The following is a 23,020-nucleotide window of genomic DNA, read 5'->3' as shown; positions in this document are numbered from 1 at the left end:
ATAATGTACTATGTGTTGGTTAGTTGAATTTAAATTAAAAAAATTTTTAAATAAATCTCCTTAGTAATTTTTCAAATCTCCCTTAATAAAAATCATTTTGTCTATATGAAATTATCCCACTATTTATTTTTAAGTATGTCTTGTTTCATCCACCTGTAAATATTTTAATTTTAATGACTTCGTTCAAAAATTCTTTATTTAAAAAAAGCAGTTTCTCCCTTATTCAGAATAAATGGCAGGTGTGGACACAAGAATAAAATGTTGTATTTTCCACACTAATTGTCATCTCACATTTTCATGACGAGAAAGGAGTAGTCAACTTGAAAGTATTTTTATTTCCTCATTGTATTCTTCCTCAGGCATTGTGGTGCTAATAATTTAGAAATAACCTATCATTAAGTAATATTATTGAAATCTATTTCGGGGGTCTAGGACTTTTAAATATGGTCTATTTCCCCAAGATAGAATTCTGCCTTGCCTCAGGAAAGAATAAATTTTACATTAGAATATGCCCTTACTTGGTATTAGATCAAATGAGGTACTCCCTAAATTAATTAACTATAACTGAGAATATTATTTGAACCTCCCTAAACCTCAGTTTCTTTATACGTAAAATGGCATGGCCATGCTATTCCACTAGTTTGTTGTGAGAGTTAAAGAAGACAATTTAATAACGTATCACATTTGGTTACCTACATATTTCTGGAATGTATGTAGAAGTGTAAACCCAAAAAATAATAATACTGGTTGCTATAAAGGAGTCTGAGAAATTTGGTACCTTATAAATTTTATATTTTTAATTTTGTGCCATGTGTACATATAAACTCAAAAAAGGTTAGTTTAAAAGGAAAACATAAGTAACAAGGCTAGCATATTATATATTTTTTTAATTTTTTTATTGTTATGTTAATCACCATACATTACAAATCATTAGTTTTTGATGTAGTGTTCCATGATTCATTGTTTGTGCGTAACACCCAGTGCTCCACGCAGAACGTGCCCTCGTTAATACCCATCACCAGGCTAACCCATCCCCCCACCCCCCTCCCCTCTAGAACATTCAGTTTGTTTTTCAGAGTCCGTCATCTCTCCTGGTTTGTCTCCCCCTCCGATTACCCCCCTTCATTCTTCCCCTCCTGCTATCTTCTTCTTTTTTTTTTTTCTTAACATGTATTACATTATTTCTTTCAGAGGTACAGATCTGTGATTCAACAGTCTTGAACAATTCACAGCGCTCACCATAGCACATACCCTCCCCAATGTCTATCAACCAGCCACCCCATCCCTCCCACCCCACCCCCACTCCAGCAACCCTCAGTTTGTTTCTTGAGATTAAGAATTCCTCATATCGGTGAGGTCATATGATACATGTCTTTGTCTGATTGACTTATTTCACTCAGCATAACACCCTCCAGTTCCATCCATGTCGTTGCAAATGGCAAGATCTCATTCCTTTTGATGGCTGCATATATTCCATTGTGTATATAGACCATCTCTTCTTTATCCATTCATCTGTCGATGGACGTCTTGGCTCTATCCACAGTTTGGCTATTGTGGACATTGCTGCTATAAACATCAGGGTGCACGTACCCCTTCAGATCCCTATATTTGTATCTTTGGGATAAATACCCAGTAGTGCAATTGCTGGATCGTATGGTGGCTCTATTTTCAACTTTTTGAGGAACCTCCATACTGTTTTACAGAGTAGCTGCACCAGCTTGCATTCCCACCAACAGTGTAGGAGGGTTCCCCTTTCTCCGCATCCCCGCCAAAATCTGTCATTTCCTGACTTGTTAATTTTAGCCATTCTGACTGGTGTGAGGTGGTATCTCATTGAGTTTTGATTTGGATTTCCCTGATGCCAAGTGATGATGAGCACTTTTTCATGTGTCTTGGCCATTTGGATGGCTTCTTTGGAAGAATGTCTGTTCATGTCTTCTGCCCATTTCGTAATTGGATTATTTGTTCTTTGGGTGTTGAGTTTGATAAGTTCTTTATAGATTTTGGATACTAGCCCTTTATCTGATATGTCATTTGCAAATATTTTCTCCCATTCTGTCAGATGTCCTTTGGTTTTGGTGACTGTTTCTTTTGCTGTGCAAAAGCTTTTTATCTTGATGAAGTTCCAAGAGTTCATTTTTGCCCTTGTTCCCCTTGCCTTTGGCAATGTTTCTAGGAAGCAGTTGCTGCAACTGAGGTCGAAGAGGTTGCTGCCTGTATTCTCCTTTAGGATTTTGTTGGATTCCTGTCTCACATTTAGGTCTTTAAAGCATTTTGAGTCTATTTTTGTGTGTGGTGTAAGGAAATGGTCCAGTTTCATTCTTCTGCATGTGGCTGTCCAATTTTCCCAACACCATTTGTTGAAGAGACTGTCTTTTTTCCATTGGATATTCTTTCCTGCTTTGTCAAAGATTAGTTGACCATAGAGTTGAGGGTCCATTTCTGGGCTCTCGATTCTGTTCCATTGATCTATGTGTCTGTTTTTGTGCCAGTACCATACTGTCTTGATGATAACAGCTTTGTAATAGAGCCGGAAGTCCGGAATTATGATGCCGCCAGCTTTGCTTCTCTTTTTCAACATTCCTCTGGCTATTCAGGGTCTTTTCTGGTTCCATACAAATTTTAAGAATATTTGTTCCATGTCTTTGAAAAAAGTGGATGGTATTTTGATGGGGATTGCATTGAACGTGTAGATTGCTCTAGGTAGCATTGACATCGTCACAATATTTGTTCCTCCAATCCATGAGCATGGAACATTTTTCCATTTCTTTGTGTCTTCCTCAATTTCTTTCAGGAGTATTTTATAGTTTTCTGAGTACAGATCCTTTGCCTCTTTGGTTAGATTTATTCCTAGGTATCTTATGGTTTTGGGTGCAATTGTAAATGGGATCGACTCCTTGATTTGTCTCTCTTCTGTCTTGTTATTGGTGTATAGGAATGCCACTGATTTCTGTGCATTGATTTTATATCCTGCCACTTTACTGATTTCCTGTATGAGTTCTAGCAGTTTTGGGGTGGAGTGTTTTGGGTTTTCCACATAAAGTATCATATCATCTGCAAAGAGTGATAGTTTGACTTCCTCCTTGCTGATTTGGATACCTTTGATTTCTTTTTGTTCTCTGATTGCTGTGGCTAGGACTTCTAATACTATGTTGAATAGCAGTGGTGACCTTAGGGGGAAAGCTCTCAATTTTTCCCCATTGAGAATGATATTCACTTTTGGTTTTTCATAGATGGCTTTTATGATATTGAGGTATGTACCCTTTATCCCTATACTCTGAAGAGTTTTGATCAAGAAAGGATGCTGTACTTTGTCAAATGCTTTTTCTGCATCTATTGAGAGGATCATATGATTCTTGTTCTTTCTTTTGTTAATGTATTGTATCACGTTGATTGATTTGTGAATGTTGAACCAACCTTGCAGGCCAGGGATAAATCCCACTTGGTCGTGGTGAATAATCCTTTTAATGTACTGTTGGATCCTATTGCCTAGTATTTTGGTGAGAATTTTTGCATCCATGTTCATCAAGGATATTGGTCTGTAATTCTCCTTTTTGATGGAGTCTTTGGTTTTGGGATCAAGGTAATGGTGGCCTCATAAAATGATTTTGGAAGTTTTCCTTTCATTTCTATTTTTTGGAACAGTTTCAGGAGAATAGGTATTAATTCTTCTTTAATGTTTGGTAGAATTCCCCTGGGAAACCATCTGGCCCTGGGCTTTTGTTTGTTGGGAGATTTTTGATGGCTGCTTCAATTTCCTTAGTGGTTATAGGTCTGTTCAGGTTTCTTCATGGTTCAGTTTTGGTAGTTGATACATCTCTAGGAATGCATCCATTTCTTCCAGGTTATCTAATTTGCTGGCATATGGTTGCTCATAATATGTTCTTCTAATTGTTCCTATTTCTTTTGTTTTTGTTGATTTTGTTGATTTGGGTCATTTCTCTTTTCTTTTGGATAAGTCTGGCCAGGGGTTTATCAATCTTGTTAATTCTTTCAAAGAACCAGCTCCTAGTTTTGTTGGTCTGTTCTACTGTTCTTTTGGTTTCTATTTCATTGATTTCTGCTCTGATCTTTATTATTTCTCTTCTCCTGCTGGGTTTAGGCTTTATTTGCTGTTTTTTTCTCTAGCTGCTTTAGGTGTAGGGTTAGGTTGTGTACTTGAGACCTTTCTTGTTTCTTGAAAAAGGCTTGTATTGCTATATACTTTCCTCTTAGGACTGCCTTTGCTGTATCCCAAAGATTTTGAACAGTTGTGTTTTCATTTTCATTAGTTTCCATGAATTTTTTTAATTCTTCTTTAATATCCTGGTTGACCCATTCATTCTTTAATAGGATGCTCTTTAGCTACCTCAATGTATTTGAGTTCTTTCCGACTTTCCTCTTGTGATTGAGTTCTAGTTTCAAAGCACTGTGGTCTGAAAATATGCAGGGAATAATCCCCATCTATTGGTACTGGTTAAGACCTCATTTGTGACCTAAGATGTGATCTTTTCTGGAGAATGTTCCATGGGAACTAGAGAAGAATGTGTATTCCATTGCTTTGGGATGGAACGTTCTGAATATGTCTGTGAAGTCCATTTGGTCCAGTGTGTCATTTAAAGTCTTTATTTCCTTGTTGATCTTTTGCTTGGATGATCTGTCCATTTCAGTCAGGGGGGTGTTAAAAGTCCCCCACTATTATTGTATTGTTGTCAATGTGTTTCTTTGCTTTTGTTATTAATTGCCTTATATAATTGGCTGCTCCCATGTTAGGGGCATAGATATTTACAATTGTTAGATCTTCTTGTTGGATAGACCCTTTAAGTGGGATATAGTGTCCTTCCTCATCTCTTATTACAGTCTTTGGTTTAAAATCTAATTTGTCTAAGGATTGCCACCCCAGCTTTCTTTTGGTGTCCATTAGCATGGTAAATCGTTTTCCATCCCCTCACTTTCAATGTGGGGGTGTCTTTGGGTCTAAAATGAGTCTCCTGCAGACATCATTTCGATGGGTCTTGTTTTTTAATCCAATCTGATAGCCTGTGTCTTTTGATTGGGGCATTTAGCCCATTTACATTCAGGGTAAGTATTGAAAGATATGAATGTGGGGCCATTGTATTGCCTGTAAGGTGACTGTTACTGTATATTGTCTGTGTTCCTTTTTGGTCTATGTTGCTTTTAGGCTCTCTCTTTGCTTAGAGGACCCCTTTCAATATTTCTTGGAGGGCTGGTTTCGTGTTTGCAAATTCCTTTAGTTTTTGTTGGTCCTGGAAGCTTTTTATCTCTCCTTCAATTTTCAATGACAGCCTAGCTGGATATAGTATTCTTGGCTGCATATTTTTCTCGTTTAGTGCTCTGAAGATCTCATGCCAGTCCTTTCTGGCCTGCCAGGTCTCTGTGGATAGGTCTGTTGCCAGTCTAATGTTTCTACCATTGTAGGTTACAGATCTCTTGTCCCAAGCTGCTTTCAGGATTTTCTCTTTGTCTCTGAGACTCTTAAGTTTTACTATTAGATGTCGGGGTGTTGACCTATTTATTGGATTTGAGAGGGGTTCTCTGTGCCTCCTGGATTTTGATGCCTGTCTCCTTTTGCAAATTAGGGAAGTTTTCTGCTATAATTTGCTCCAATATACCTTCTCCCCCTCTCTTTCTTTCTTCTTCTGCTGAGATCCCAATTATTCCAATGTTGTTTTGTCTTATCGTATCGCTTATCTCTCGAGTTCTGCCCTTGTTATCCAGTAATTGTTTATCTCTCTTTTTCTCAGCGTCTTTATTTTCCATCATTTGGTCTTCTACATCACTGATTTTCTCTTCTGCCTTATTTATCCTAGCAGTTAGCAGCCCCATTTTTTATTGCACCTCATTAATAGCCTTTTTGATTTCGACTTGGTTAGATTTTAGTTCTTTTATTTCTCCAGAAAGGGTTTCTCTAATAATTTCCATGCTTTTTTCAAATCCAGCTAGTATCTTTAAAATCATAATTCTGAACTGTAGGTCCAACATCGTACTAATGTCCATATTGAGTAGGTCCCCGGCAGTCGGTACTACCTCTTGTTCTTTTTGTTGAGGTGATTTTTTCCATCTTGTCATTTTGTCCAGAGGAGAATAGATGAATGAGAGAACAAAATGCTACCAGGGTAACAACGTCCCCAGAAAATATACTCTCAACAAATCAGAAAAGACCTGAAACTGGGGGAAAAGAAAGGGAAAGAAAGAAAAAAGAAAAAGAAAAAAAAAGAAAAAGAGAAAAACAAACAAAAACAGAACAAAACAAAACAAAAAAAACAGAATATGATCACATATGATCAGGCTGGTGCATAGATCAGTGCCACACACTAGATTTTGGGTGTGTTTTGGTCTGTTAGAAGAAAGTGCCTCCCAAAATTTTAAAGAAAGAAAAACTTATATATGTACAAAAATAAGGGTTGATACGATGAAGGGATGGAATATGACTGTAAAGATGAAAATTATAAAAAAATTTATAAAAGGAATTGATAAGGGGTTGTTTGAAAAAAGAAAGAAGAGGTTTAAAAAAAGGGGAGAGAATGTAATCAGGCAGGAGACTAGAACAAAGCCATACACTTTGGGGTATATTTTGATCTCTTAGGGTATATTTTGGGTATATTTTGATCTCTTAGAAGAAACTGTATCTCAAAATTTTAAAGAGAGAACAACTTGTATATATATGCCAAAAATAAGGGTAACTACTCTGAAGGGATATAATATGACTCTAAAAATGAAAAATAAAATTTTTTTTAAAAAAAGAGATTGATAAGATGTGGGTTGAAAATGGGAAAAAAGAAGAATTCAAAAAAAAAGAAAAAGACAGTTTAAAAAATTTACTTTGAAAGACTAAAGAATCATGGTAAAAAAGCCATGAATTCTCTGTGCAGTATTCCCCTAGTGCTGGAGTTCTGCCGATCTCATTGATTGGTAAACTTGGTCTTGGCTGGCTGTTCTTGCTGATCTTCCGGGGGAGGGCCCTGTTGCCATGGTTCCCAAATGTCTTTGCCGGAGGCGGAATTGCCCCCCCACCCTGCCGTTCTGGGCTAAGTAACCTGCTTGGGTTTGCTCTGGGGAGATTCTGTTCCCTGCAAGCTTCTGGAACAGCTTTGGAGGATGAGAGTGCAAATGGCAGCCTCCCAATCTCCGCCCAGAGGAGCCCAGAGCTTGGGCCCTGCTCCTCAGTGCACCCCCAGAGAAAAGCAGTCACTCCCGTCTCCCCGGTCTCCGGCCGCAGTCCGTGCTCTCCCAGCCTGTGACCGAGCGTTTCTATCTCTGGCTCCCGACCCCGTGTGGAGTCTCCAAACCCAGCAGATCCCCGGGGTGTGCTCCCGCGCCGCTCCTCCCAGCGGAGGAAGGGGAGTCTCCCCGGATCTGCCGCTTGTTGGGTCCCTGCTGGAGGAGCAGTGGCCCAACTGTGCTGCGGATCACAGTTTATGGCAACCCCGAGCTGAGAGCCCGCGCCTTGGCTCCGTCTCTGCAGCCGGCTTCCCCGCTCCGATACCTGGGAGCTCCGCCGCACTCAGGCACCCCTGGTCTTTCTGTGACCCTGAGGGTCCTGAGACCACACTGTTCCACGAGGGTTCCACCCCCCGCTTAGCCACTGGAGCGAGGTCCCTCAGCGGAGCCGACTTCTAAAAGTTCCGATTTTGTGCTCCACGGCTCTAGCACTTGCCAGAAGCGGCCGACGGTGGCCCCCTCCCCGCCGTCTATCCTATCCTCCCGAATATCGCCTCATATTCACTTCTCCGCACGTCCTACCTTCCAGTAAGTGGTCACTTTTCTGTTCAGAGAGTTGTTGCTATTCTTTTCTTCCATCTCCTGTTGAGTTCGTAGGTGTTCCAAATGGTTTGATCCCTATCCAGCTGAATTCCTGAGAGCAGATGAAATCCAGGTTTCCTATTCCTCTGCCATCTTGCTCCACCCCAGCTAGCGTATTATATTTATTGGCACAGAGGAGATGCTCAATAGATGTAAAAATGTAAAATTATTCCCTTACCCTTCCATTATCAAGAAATGGATTTCATCCATGCCCTGAGTGTGTGCGTTTGTGTGTGTGTGTGTGTGTGTGTGTAATCTGTGTGCAAGAGAGAGACATAAATTCATTTTTCCTGTTTCTAGTTACTCTGCTACTCTGTGAGTGGAATTTACTTAAGGTGTTAACAACATAATGGCTTGTCCTTAGGTTTGTTTGATTTTTGCTCAACATCCATGTCACACGTTACACCTGTGTTAGTAATGGTGTGATTTCATCAGGAAACGTTTTTTTCACCTTCTACTTCTCACCACACCCTTCTTGGGAATTGTAATCCAATACATTAACTGATCTAAGCCACATTTTTACTTCATTTTGAGCTGTGAACATAAAGTGCAGAAGTACATATGAACTTTTGTTTTTAACACATACTTCTCAGGTAATTCTGCCGTGGTGGAAATGCAGTTCACTAAACATTTTGTTCATCTCAGTAAAAAATGTTTTCCATAGAGACAGTTTGGAAATCTTACAGTTAGGAAAGAATGGCAGAGTACTCGAATAACAACTTTCATATTTGACAATTTTTAGATTGTTAGTTACATCTGTCAGCACTAATTTTTCTTAGTCTGGTGTATTATTTTTGAGACATCAAAGTTGCTCTATGGTGTCTTTTGTAGAGAGACTAAAAACTTTGTTGGACAGAGTATCCACAACCACTTTTTGATGTATATAACAATTCCTTGACTATATTTATTGTACCATCAATTTAATAAAATTGGACAAATGTATTTTCTTTTGCTAGTAGCTTAGTACATATGGAAAACCTAAAAGTATGCATTTTAACCACAATGCTATTTGAATCATTGTAGGATAACATTTACCTAATACACTATTTCAGATTTTCAAGAAGACTTATATTAAGGGTCAGAAAACTGGAAAATTAGCACTATGCCCAAGAATCAACATATAATTTGATAACTTCATAAATGACCTAGAAACTACAAGAGAAGTTTGGCAAGTAGACTTTTTGGTTAAACATGTTCTCCAAAAATAAGCCAACTGAGATATAGTAAATTTCTTATACTCCCTTATCAGTAGATCATTTTATATAGCCACAGAATGTACTGAGTCTTTAATCCATGGTGGAAATGCACAAGTATATTAAATAAAATATATTCTAAGTTGACTGTTACTTATTTGCTTATGACAATGCAAAAGTATCACCTATGCATTTGGGTGAAATAATAAATACGTCCTACAGTTTCTGTGGAGCATTCATCCCTGATAAGAATCCTATAGACATCTCATCTCAGCAGAAGATCTGATTTAAGGCCCATATAAAAAACAGTTACTGGTGTTGTGCATTGACAATATGAGAATGTACCCTTCCTGACCACTTAATCGTCTGGTGCCCTTATAGCTCACTAAAATCACGTTGGCTCTTGCTAAAAATAATATTCAGGTGGGAGGGAATTTCCTATGTCTAGAGGCAACCGGTGCCTGAACTGCAAACTTCCTTTGGTGTCTAAGTCAGCTCTTTAATTCTGTTTTCAGTAATAAATTGATCAATAGCTCTCCTACTGAAGAACTCTCTGCTTTCTCTACCTACTTATCTGTTGTCAAAAGAAAAACAGTATCAGTCTTTCTGCCTTTGCCTTCATTTATATTTTTGCCTTGCTTATGTGGGAGTGGATAAAAAATGTAAGTTATAAAACAAGTATATAAATTAATAAGAGAAACAAATACCTATACATATCCAAATAATGGTTTCTTTTGGTGGTGTTTTGTTACTTCAGCTCTCCCCTGAATAGAGTTTACATGTAATAGTGAATGTAATTATGGATTTTACTCACACTAAAGCAAGCCAAAAAAAAACCCAAAAATGATTGGGTGAAATAGGGAAAGGGACTAAATCTACTAATTTCCAGTTATATAGTAAAATAAGTCATGGAGATGTAAAAAAAAATAATATTATGCCATTCTTTACTCTTCCATTTCTTGATTATACCTCCTGTTGGGCATGTTCTATCTGACTACACTCTGATATGAAATTGTTCAGTTTTTCTCTTTTTCATGGTTCTCTTTTCACCTTTCCTGATTTTCATAACCTAACATGTGGTTGAGAGGGCAATGAGGTTCAACTAATAATTTAATACTTTTGATTTTCCGAGCTAAAGAGGACACAAGGCATCCTATGGCAGGTGTGGCAACATTAAAATATTTGAAATTAATATGAACATTTTAGGCTACTTTTACAACACATTTTTAACTAATGCCCTCTTAGTCACACAGGTCAAAAAAATAATTTACCTGAAGTTTAAAAATCCATTACATCTATTTATAAATTATTTGTAAAAAGATAAAATATCAATCTTAATAAAAGTGTTATAGTGATTGAAAATAAGTTAAAATTAAGGAGACAGTAGGCATTTACATATTTCAGAGCATCTTTGAAACTTATAGATAGCTTATTCATAGCATTTTTGTGCTTTTAGAATAGGTTTATTTTTTTACCTTGTGGGCAGATAAAATATTAATGCAGCATATTCTGATGAGAGCAGGTCAGATTTGAACTTGATATTTAATTAGGTGAAGAGAACACAGGATGCTTTTGAATCCCAGAGATACCATATAGACAATTTTGAACGTAATAGAGTACCATTCACTTACCTAGTAATTTGTACTTAATATACTGTCAGACTGTCATTTTTACTTGTCTTGATTCACAACAATCCAAAATAAATGATCACTATCTTAAAACTCATCTGTAAGAAAAGTTATCTTTTTATTAATATTTCAAGCTAAACCTTGGAGTTGTGCAGTGATTTACTCTGCTTAGCTCTTCTCCATTGCCTTGGATGTTCTCCAAAGGTGGGTGCATTCAGACCTATCAGAGAACCACAGGTTCTACCAAAGGAATTGATTTGAGTTGGACCACTGAGAACATCTGTTTTCATTATAAAGCCTTTATCTGTAAGTGAGAATTGAGAGTGTGAACAAAGAATATCACATGAGAAATCAGATTAACAAGATTTCCCCAAAGGCATTTATACTTGAAGATGCACAGGAAGTTTTTTCAGTTTATTTAATAAATATGAAAATCCTTTGGAAATGTTAGTGTTATACAAATGTTTAAGTTCTAATTTACTCTTATTTTGTGATTATTTTTCAAACCAGTGAATGCAGAAACATTAACTTATTCAAATGATCAACAAGATAATATTAAGTGTACTATAATTATGGTAGATTATTTAAAGAAAATTTTATATTTTTTTGTTGTTTCATTTTGCTGATAATTCACTAGAGGTAAGCAGGCAATAATGTGTTTCCTGGATGAAATAATGGGAGGTGCTTTCTGTTTTAAGGAAAGAAAATACAATTTTTACAACCTTCAGTTTATTAAAAGCTGGTAGGGTTTAATGTGAAAGGACTGGGATGAAACAGGCCTGAGTTTGAACTTTCATCCTTACTTTCCTAGGCATTAGCTGAGCAGCCTTGGGTTTCTTGAACTGGAAAATAGGGATAACATTTACATCATGGGGTTGTTGACAGAACTAAATGAGATCACTTGAAATTGTCAAGCCACTGTCTAGCTGCCCAACAAACACAGAATGTTATTCAGTAAATATTATGAGTCAAAAAACACAACAGAATCTTGAACTGTGTCAGTCAAAATTTCCTCCTGTTCACACTTTCTTTTAAATTTTTTTTTATTGTATTTATTTAAGTAAAGTCTCTACACCCAACACTGGGGCTTGAACTCATGACCCTGAAATCAAGAGTCATATGCTCTTCTGACTGAGCCAGCCAGGTGCCAGACATACTTCTTTTATATCTGAGACTACGTGACAAACTTGTTTTTAGACTATGTGATAACTTATACTAAGTTAGAACACTTCTCCCACTTGATATATTCAAAAATAAAAAGCAAGAAAACAATTTTGAGGAGGAAAATATTCGTCCTTTCTAACGTATTGCAAAATCTTATTCATTCAGTTATCACTAAAAAGGAAATATATTGAAATTTTCATTTCTATTAAAATAAGAACTATAAGCAATATTTCATGGTGGTATCTTACCCTAATAAATAAGGATTTAGAAGTGCAGTTGCTTTACACATACAAAAATGTGATGGGCACCTGGGTGGCTCAGATGGTTAAACATCTGCCTTTGGCTCAGGTCATGATCCCAGGGTCCTGGGATCGAGTCCCGCATCGGGCTCCCTGCTTAGTGGGGAGCCTGCTTCTCCCTCTGCCTCTCTCTCTCTGTCTCTTGAATAAATGTCTCTATGAATAAATAAATAAAATCTTTGAAAAAAAGTGATGAATATAGTATGCGTTTTTTCCTTTTTTCTCATGTCATAGTAGAAAAGAATAAATGTTATGTTTTAGTAATGTCCCCTGAACCATATTTTACTCCATTTTTAGAAGTTCCTACTTAATGAGGAGTCAGATACTTAGTCAGTGAGTCATCATTTACTAAAATACTCATTTCAACAAAGACATAGGATAAAAATAAGTAACTGCCTAATGATGCAGAGAGCATTTCTCTTTTCTTTTTAGCAGGGTCTTTACATGAAACTTTTGTGTGTTTTGTTTTTCTTTCCTTAATTGAATTAAAGGATGCATATGTGGTTTTATTTTGTCACAACACAGATGGAGAATTATACTCCGGGACTGCGGCTGATTTTATGGGGCGAGATTTTGCAATCTTCAGAACTCTCGGGCACCACCACCCAATTAGGACGGAGCAGCATGATTCCAGGTGGCTCAATGGTAGGTGGTGGGGGCCAGAGCCCAGGCATGTTATGTAACATGGGTAACTGTACTTGTCAGTGGAGAACTTTCCTGTGACTTGAGATTTAGTGTGCAGTTAAACTCATGGTGGTGACTTCATCACTGTGGGTGTGAGAAAATAGGGGAAGAAGAGAAAAGCGAGATTAAAAATTCAGGAAAATAGTTGCTCCGTGCCAAAATTGAAGTTTCTCAGTAGTGAACTGTGTAAAGAAAGAGATCTGGGCTGGAGCTGCGGAAAGGAGGCAGTGGAAACAGATAAGATGACTTAGCAGTCTTGTCTTACCTAGACACCACAACAAATCTCGTGATGTGTTGTTTTCCTCCACACCTCTCATACTGCCCTGAGAGCATCATACACGTTCTTGAGCGTTTAAACAAATTGTAATGCTAATAACATTACATCGAAAGTGTTTTCAGAATTTCAGAGAACTTTTATTTCCTTTGATTCTCTTTTAATCTTCCTAATATCTTCTCTCAGTTTGTATAGGTGAGAAAATTAAGACTAATGTTTTATCTAAGATTATCTCTAACCCAGTAGTGGAAGATTTGTAACAAGAACACAGTTTCTTGAACTTCAGGCACTGACTTGAACTTGATCAAGTTTTTTAGATTTTTTTAGTATATAAGTAAATTTAATAGAGGAGAAAATGTTCAAAATGTGTATGCCTAAAATAAATAAATAAATGACATTTTTATTCATATTTTGAACTAAATAATCCTAATCTATTCTTCTCTGTAGAGTTTTTTTTTTATTATTCACTTTCACATTTATCACAGATTTTTGTGATGGCCCCCACAATATTATCATGTTTTTTATTATTAAATAACTATCTCCATGTATATCTGTCTTCAGTCTTATAAAATAAAGCTGCCCAGACCTTAATCTCCCATCCATGAACTTCTTCCTGGTTTCCTAGAGTTCATGGATGAGCTCCATGAACCTATGGAGCGCATGGGTTATAGTCCATCTGTGTTCTCAGTAAGATGTTTGAATATCTCATTCTTTGAATTTCTACCGCACCTATTTTTCCTGCCCTTTTGGGGTACCCAAAATTCCTTTTATCACCTCTCTCATTGGTTTATTAGAGAAAAATCACACTTCTGTGAATTTCACTGAAACTTCAGGAGACCATGAGAGTTGTCTGTGATAATTTTTGTTCTGATATATCTCATACTTTAAAGTGACTATTCAAAACATAAAACATACCTCAAATTACCTCAGTCAGCATCTCTTCCCTGTAGCATTTCTGATCATCCTATTATTTTTTATGTATTAGTATGAATGGTGTGCCTCTTACCTTCCACACTGTCTTTGCTCTTAATTGTATTGATGATTTTTTCATAAATTTACCCAATGTACATTTGTTTTGCTGTCTTTCTCTCTCCTTCCCTGATTTCTTCCCTCTGACCTGAAAACTTGCTCGTCTGTTCTATCCAAATTCTTCCTTTAATCCTGGTATGATGTAAAGTCCCTGTGTGTCTAAGTCCATAGTCTGGTTAGGATCTTGTTTCCTCAACATTTTCACCACTGTTAGCCACCTTAAACCTGAGTTTGAACCCAGGGAGCTGCTTCTTCCTAAGGCCACTAATAACTTTCTATACCTTTCAATCAGTCTGTCCATTTGGATGCTATCTCTTGCAATATTTCTCACTATTAAATAGCCCTTTCTCTTTAAAGTGTCACTTCTCTTAGCTTCCCTCATTTCTTGCCCTGCCAAGTTTCCAGTAAGTTTGACATCACTTCCCCATTGTTTGTATCATAAATGCAGATGATGCCTAAGATCATTCATAATTGAGTACAAACACTGTTGTAATCAAAAGGGTCTGGACATAGAATCAAATATCCATGCTAGGGGTTTCAGGAGGAATAGTGGGTGACCATATGAAAAATCAGAGGATTCAGCAAGGGAAAAAAAAGATGCTGAGATCACCATAAGACCATGTGTGCAAAACTATAAAAGAGCCAAATTCCAACAAAATCCCAGAGAACAATTTTAGAATATCCACTGTCAATTATTAAACTTTGTGTGGAGTCAAAATTAGTGGGGAAAAAACTCTTTCAAAATTGTTATCTGGTCTATTCTTAAACTGAAATATTTATGTAGGAAGGAAAAATGTTTTTTATTCAGCAAGAAGGAGACTTCTATCTACTAAGAACTCTAAAGGGCATGCAGGCTTTCCCTGTCCATGCAAAAGAAAATCCAAGAAGATGGAATAACATAAAGGAGAGTATAGTATCCATTTCATTTTTATGGCCTTGGAGGAAAAAAGTCATCAAGTTAAAGCTGCTTTTGTGTTGCACACTTACATGTTGACAGCTGAGTCTGAAGAATTTACACTGTGGGAAAGCAGTCATTGTCCACAGCTCTGTACTTCATCTTGCAAATGTGTAGTTCATTTGAGAATTCAGTTATCAGTCTCTCAGCACTAAACGTGAGAACTGATTTTACCAAATTAGCACAAAGGTTACATTTGACAGGGTGCAGAAACCAGTACTGCTGCAACATGGAGGATGCAGACACATTTGAGATAGAACCAAGGGACTGTGTGAATTGCAAGCCTCTTGAAATTAAATGCCATTCCAGAATAAAATTGGAAACATAATGTTTACATATTCATGCGTAAAATAAATGAGTTTGAGGCATCAGCATAGACTACACAATCATTTGTGCTGCCAGAGGTAATAAATACTTGCAGTGTACTTTTGAAAGGTCTTTGGGGCTATTAAAATTAATTTTGGCACAGGAGTTACTTTTCTCAAATCAGTTCAAACCTGTTCAGTTATTTTGGATGAATCAGTTGGCCTATTTTAGGTGACTTTTAATTTTTATTCCTGCTAAAGAAAAAAACAAAAACAAATGCCTAGAATTAGATCTTAAAATATCTTGATATTTTTCATGGAATTTCACTATTTTCATAATCACTAAAATTTACATCAGTCAATGTTCAACTTTAGTTTCATTTTAACAGAAAAAATTAGGAATGAGTAACAATTTTAGATGAAGAAACAGAAGAGAGATGGAATCTATTGACTTTTACATAACTGCTTTTTAAAAAAGAATTTTTTAAATTAGCCTGAAGGTTAAGGTTACTAGGTGTTAGAACATCTTTTGATTTCAGAAAATGTGCTCGTATGTGTTTGACATGATGTGCCCAAATTCGCTGTTTTTCTTGTGCATTATAAATTCTCTCAATATTATATCATTTTAACTTCATTTAAACTTCAATTCCAATTTCAGCTTACTAACTGTGAAAATTAGGTACAGTTGTTCTCTGTATATTCATAGTAAGGAAAAAATAAGTTTATGCTTCTGTTATAATAATGATTTCTTAACATTTAGTATGTAAATACTACTACTTAGTTTTTATATGTGGTAGCCATTCATTAGAGCAGATGGATGGCTAACCTACATTTATTTTTCTTTTTGATGGACACTATTTCCAATATTATTTATGTCTTGGACTAATGCTGGGATGCAATGTGATATGGAAGACTTGACTTTACTTTTAATGGGATTATAATACTAGTTACCTCTTGTAGAAAACTGACCACATAATAATGGTGTAAAAAGTGCTAAATGAATGACTGGCATATAGTAAGCACTTAATAATTGTGAATTTTCTCTGTATCCTCTATCCCACTTCCATTGGGTGGAGCATGGTTAGGAAGCTTTGTCAGACTCATTCTGTGAGTGATTATATTTGAGTCAGGGTGAAAGGGCAGTCAGAGTCAGGTTTAATATATAAAACCACATGGAACCTTGAGAGAGCCAAGGCCCAGTGAACACAAACAGACCTAATTACAGTGCCCAGAGTGTGAGGCCTTCCCACTCATTTCAGGAAGACCTGTTTTCTTTTAGTGGAATTTCCTAAAAGGATCGTGCCTGTGGATAGACCAACCCACTTGCTTTTTTCTGTAATTGAAATGGTATGCAAGTCATCATTCCACTTCCTCTCACTTGTAACACTCATACCAGGATGGCTTGCCCTCGTTGGAATCAGCATAGCTTCCTCTGCGGTCATGTACTAGGATATTTCATGTTCTCTAAAGATTCAAGTTTCTCCACAAGACATTTTTTTGAAAATAGAACCAAGCAATGTGACCACAAATAATCTATGAGAGCACAAATTAATAGTGCATAGTACATAATCTGAAATCACTTATACAAGTCTTTTGGTGCTCTATTTTAATTCTACCATCTTCAAAGGCATAAACTGCCAGAGTATCCAGTTGGAAATTTTTATAAGTAAAATGAATTATCTAGCTTTGCATAATGTCAGACTTCTTAATGATGCCAGTCTGAATTATTTCTCTGGCTTAAGTACGTCAATATTATTTTGCCGACCTTGGGAGAAAAAGCCCTCAGGATGCCTTATTTTATGGTTATATGAACAGATGAGTATCATAGAAGTTGAGTTACCATTCAGTTAAAACTAACAACAGCAACCATAAATGTCCTCTTGGTTTTCATAGCGTATGAAGGAGCAACAGGAATACTGTCTTTTTTTTAACTAATTGCATCTCCTATGAATTATACTCTGTATTCATTAAACATCCTGAGGCATCAATGTAAAGAGTCACAAATAAATATGATAATATTTTTGGTTATTTTTGCTGAAATTATCCTGAAACATAGATGTGTAATAGTTCAAAGCAATCTGTACCTAAACACAACTGAATAGTTATCTGAGGTTTTTTCCCACAGGGATCTATTGCCCAGAAAAATTTTCATACTGAAATATAATGCATACCCCCCAGAAGTAATCTTTTAAAAAAAAAATATACAGCATGAAATTAGTCTACTCTCCAGATGATGATAAATTTAATAAACCTCACTAAATATGCTTTTTCTTTTCATAAGGAGCACTAAGTTACCAAAATGTATTTGGTCTCTTTTTCTGAGGACCTATTTTCTCTGTCATATTTTGTCTAAAGAACATAATCACTTTTAACTGATTTTGCTTGAAATTACATTGCACTAATGGAAAAAATGAATAAAACTTTGGAGTAAAAGTTAACTCATTAGTGGCAATGCTTAGAAGATGATTTTAGTTTTTTCAGGCCTCCGAGACAGTGTACCTGAATACAGTTGTTAGGATATGCTATGTTAACTGTTTTCGGTGATGAGCTAAAAAGTACAACATATTAGCCAAAACTTTGAACCACTTATATCAGAATTTATCATTGAAAGGTGAAAGTAGAACTATATAACATGTAAGGGAATTATTACATTTATTTTAGAGAATCCCACTTTTTAAATTAAAATTGATGAAAATATAGAAAAATGAGACAATATCCTGGAAAATTCTTTAAATTAAAGCCAGCTCCCTATTTCTTCTGGTTTTTAACATTTTTCTCTCTAGTCTTACCATCAATTTAATGAATAGAGAGCCTGTCTATACCAATTTCCTCTTCTAGACTCACTACATTCAAAGCTCACTGGGCCTCAATAGGGATTTACTGCTGACTGGGTAATCTGGGTTCATGTGTGCAGTGACATCAAGCAAGAGATTTACCCGAAGAAGTGGATGCCATGACAATGCATGTAACCATGGTGTGACCGGCCTCTCTGACATGGCTCTCAAAAGCTTTCCCTCTGTGAAAACAGAAGCCTGTTTGCAAATTAATTAGTTTCTGGCGGCAGCTTGATTGTTGACCCAGAGTTTGTAGAGTGGAAAAACAATCAGATTAGTGTGCTCAGGGTAAAAGACCAGTGTGCAGTTGCGTGTGGCTTGCTCAACTATTGAAACTATGAATGGACTGAAACAAATTCTTTTCTGAGAAGCCTAGGCAGAGGTTAAGTGTGATGAGCCTAGAGCTCCCCAACAGCAGGGCTGGGGAATTAAAGGATTTTAGCCAGATAAAGCTGAATGACGGCAAGCAAGGCCGTTGAATTTTAATGGCATGGATAGTTTTTTGGGGGGAAAAAAAAACAACAAAACAAAATACTTCTTACCTTCTAATCACTCTGAGGGGGAAGAATAAGTTTGCAATATTATTAAATGTCCACTTGACACAAATACTTCCAGAGTGGTAGATTTCAGAAGCTTTCAGACTGGAAGGTTTTAATTATAATGTCTCAAAAGCTATTATGATAATATTAAAATGGGAAAAAGTTACAAAGTAACCTGCCTTTTCATGTAGATAAAATGTCTGTCCATTTATATATCCTAACTGTTTTCTGAAGTGTAATCTTCACATGGCTAATAAAATTAAATCTGAATTAAGGAGAAATGTTGATTCCTGAGAATATGTATTATGCTGTTTATTTTTATAAGTATCCAATCAGATAATCATGCCAAGAAACGAAGTCTGCAGGTTTAGGACAAAAAGAAATCCTACGTGCAGTTTTTGATGATAAAAATTGGTCTCAGTCAATAAATTATTGTTTACAATTTATTTTGTAAGACTACCTAACACAATAAGCCATGTATACTCTCTCTTTTCAGATACCATTGTCAGATGTCTCCCTAATAACAGCTCTGATGGCTATCACAGTACTTCCCCGTTCAAAAATCGTTTATGTCTCTCAATTTACAAGTGAATTGAATCCAGATTTTGCTGTCTGTCAAGTCCTTTATCATCTAATCCTAAACAACTTCTCCAATATTAAACACTAACACACTCAAATCGAATAGAGTTGGTTGTCCTCAAATTTACTATCTTTTTCATTTAACCATACCACTCTCTGGATCAATTTTAATCTTTCCACCTTTGAATCTCAAGAGCACGTAGGTGCTTGCTCATATTTATCATGGGGCCTACCACTTTGCTTTACACTCTAGGAAATACCAAGTAAGAAATTCTTGAATGAATCTGCTTTGGAGGCTCTGGAGTCACATTGCTTGAGTTGGTATCCCAGGTCCTTCCATCTACTACCTACACAACATTGGAGGCAATTCACTTATTTTCATCACCCCTTTATGATTTATAAAACACAGTTGATACCAATATATTGTTTTTCTGAGGAAGCACGAGACAGCCCATGTAAGTTAATAAGAACAGTGTCATAATACGCTCCATGCTCGCGACAGCTGTGGTTGCCGCCGTTGCCGTTTGCAGACGGGCTACAAACATAGTACATACGGCACATTTGGCAGATTCATACACTGAACCTACCTGAAGGTGGTTTGCCTTTTTAAATCTGTTCTCAGGCTATTGTGTTTTAATTGATTGTTGTCATGGGGCACTTAGTACATCAAGAACATATAAAATATTTAGCTTTAGTATTAAAATAGCAAATAAAATTTTAGTCAAAATAAGCTTAACAAAATTAGCAGAAGAAATAATGAAGTGATAAACCAAGTTTTTCCAAGTGTTAACTTAGCTCTAATAAGTGCAGTAGTCATCACTTATATAAAGAAACCATTAGGTTAATTCTTTATTAAAGTTTTTCCAATATAATTAAGGAGACATTGACTGCTTTGCTGACTTCAGGGAAAATCATTTATCCTGCTCTGTCACAGTTTAGCTTTAAATTTTTTCATGTGTGGACATCATCTATACCCCTTAAGATAGTGGCTAAAAGTGTGGAGTCTGTGGAGCCTGACTGCTTGAGTTGGACACGAGCTGACAACTGTAGATAGCTAGTAGGAGATTTCTGTACTTCATGTTCCCTTTTTTTGAAATGTAAATAATATTTTCTCCTCTGTTCAGTAGTTAGGATTATGTATGAGTAAATTCATATAAAGCTTTTGCAAAAGTGACCACTGTTATCAAAACCAGACAAAACAAGGGGTGCCTTGGTGGCTCAGATGGTTAAGATCTGCCTTCAGCTCAGGCCATGATCCCAGGGTCCTGGGATCGAGCCCTGCATTGGGCTCCCTGCTCGGCAGGAAGCCTGCTTCTCCCTCTCCCTCTGCCCCTGCTTGCGTTCCCTCTCTCGCTGTGTCTCTCTCTGTCAAATAAGTAAATAAAATCTTAAAAAACAAAAAGATAAAACAATTCAGTTGATGTTAACTGGCTTTATAATGTTATGTATGAATTTTAAGGAATGGAACAATAAGATACCTAAATATGTCAGGTCGCTAAAAATGTAGTAGAGTGCACAATCTCTCACTTAACAGCCACATGTTTCTAGGAAAGCAATGAAAGTGGCTGAAAGACAAGAATGAAATGACGATGTGGAGTGATGATGACATATGCCCTTAGACTGAGTATGTACATACAGGATTTCTTACACAGACCTAATGATGTCTGTACATTTTGATGGAAGTAACCTACCACTCCTTTGCTTCCAAAAAAAAAAAAAAAAGTATTTCTTAAACTTAATCACACTGTTACTTACACATGAAAGAGAGGCATTATAATGCTCTAAACTTCATATATCAACTAAATATAAATTACAAAATGTTATCCAGAAAAAGGCTCTTTAAAATGTTTTCCCAATAATATTAATAAGGAGAATTTAAGTATGTTTAGATGCTCTTTAAAAGAACATCTTCAAGGGGCTCCTGGATGGTGCATTCAGTTAAGTGTTCAACTCTTGGTTTTGGCTCAGGTCGTGATCTCAGAGTTCTGAGATCGAGTCCTGCAACCAGCTCCACACTCAGCGTGGAGTCTGCTTGAGATTCTCTTCCTCCTTCTCCTTCCCCTTCTGCCCCTCCCCACCCCCCCACCCTCCCTCACTTCTCTCTCTCTCCTCACTCTCTAAAATAAATAAAATCTTAAAAAAGAGAGCATTTTTAAGTTATAATTGTTTATGTCACTATATACACAAACTAGATTTAAGAAACTAGACAAGAAAAAAATCAAAGCCCCTTCACCTCCCACCCCTACCTCCTACATTCTGCTCTCATCATTCTCTCAGTTTCCTATAGCACTTTTGGATCATCACATAAATTCTGTATGTTAAGCTGTATACCACTATCCATGTGGTACTATATAGATAGATAGATAGATAGATAGATTCAAAAATAAAGATACACACTTGAAAACTAATTGCAATTCATTAGTAATAATTTATAAATTAATATAACTTTTATTTAATAGAAATGTAGTTTCTAGTATTTTGCTCAATGATTTGCTATATTATAACTGTTTTTGGATTTAATGTAAGCTGACAATGTAAGGGACCCATCAAAAATGTGTCTCTTCAATATGTTTATAAATTTATCTAATTTCACATAAATCTCTTTTGCTCATTTAATTGCTAATAAAAAGATACCAGGGTTTCACTTTCAAAGAGACTACCCCACTTATACATTTATAAAATCCTAACATGAGTGTATATGGGAAATAGGTGACAGCAGATTTAGCTTTCCCTTTGGGATACACATGCCTCTTCCATTTAGCATACAATAGGATTAAGTTACAGCCAGTATAGAATAGGTTTTCAGTTTATACATTATCTTATGACCCACTTATAATTTAGTGAACTTTTAGTATCTGTGATCCTGAAAGTAAATAATGCCAAGGCTGGTATCCAACTGATAACTGCCACTTAATTGCTTAATATCCATAGAGTCAGTTGTTTATCAAATATGTTTTCTAAACACATTTAAGAATAAATGAACAAGTTGTACAAATGTTTTGCAGGACAAAAGCAATCTTGTAAGTCACGTGAAAATAAATGAATTTTGAAGATAGGCAACAGTAACACATGGATTATCATCAAACGTCACTCATTTGGGGGTGAATTAAAGGGAAAGAAACTAGTTATACTGAAAATTCATATTATAGGATTTGGACTTACAGGGCTAAGCTGAACCGACAAGGTATAGGACACCTTTCATCAATTACTTTCATGTGTTTTCAGTAATCATATTAAATATTTTGATTGAGGAGAAATTATTGAAGTAGTGGGATAATGCTGTTTGCCATAAGAAAACTAATGACTGCCCTTCCTGTTATGTCATTGCTGTTGAATTCCTTTAAATAAAAGGAGAAAAATCACATTCCTTCATAGTTACCAAGGTAAATATAGCCAACTCTGATCAGCCAATCAGTGCCCAAATGAAGAAAATTATAGTGAGATTGCCTTTGAAAGACCTTGAGATAATTGTATGTTAATGAATCTTAAAATGTGAACTAATTTTCCATATTTTATCCAGGCTGAAACTATTTTTATTTCCTTCCTTCTTCATTAATTTCTGAGTGAGAGCAATTGAAAAGACTGGCTGGAACTAGGAACACGGTAGCATGAAATAGAAAAATAATGGCAAACTGTTAACAGGTCCAGCTTTGATGCTGTGCAGTGCAGAAGTCATTGGGTAGTGATACAGCAAAGACAGCACCCAAGGAGGTAGCCATGTTATGAAGATTTAC

General features: G+C 36.3%; 1 protein-coding gene across 1 annotated transcript in view; it reads left to right on the top strand.

The window, feature by feature from the left end:
- SEMA3A (semaphorin 3A) overlaps nucleotides 1-23,020 on the top strand; it is a 205,294-nt gene that overhangs the window by 118,530 nt on the left and 63,744 nt on the right. Inside the window, exon 6 of the mRNA XM_028119393.2 lies at nucleotides 12,613-12,732. Coding sequence (XP_027975194.1) covers nucleotides 12,613-12,732 — 120 coding nt within the window. The remainder of the gene's footprint in view (nucleotides 1-12,612; nucleotides 12,733-23,020) is intronic.

Source organism: Eumetopias jubatus, unplaced genomic scaffold (assembly GCF_037043125.1).
Source record: "Eumetopias jubatus isolate StellerSeaLion01/CBP00866 unplaced genomic scaffold, mEumJub1_p1.0 scaffold_14, whole genome shotgun sequence".
Lineage (NCBI taxonomy): Eukaryota > Metazoa > Chordata > Mammalia > Carnivora > Otariidae > Eumetopias > Eumetopias jubatus.
The sequence above is the reverse complement of the archived record's forward strand: the minus strand, read 5'-3'. Positions and strand labels throughout refer to the sequence as shown.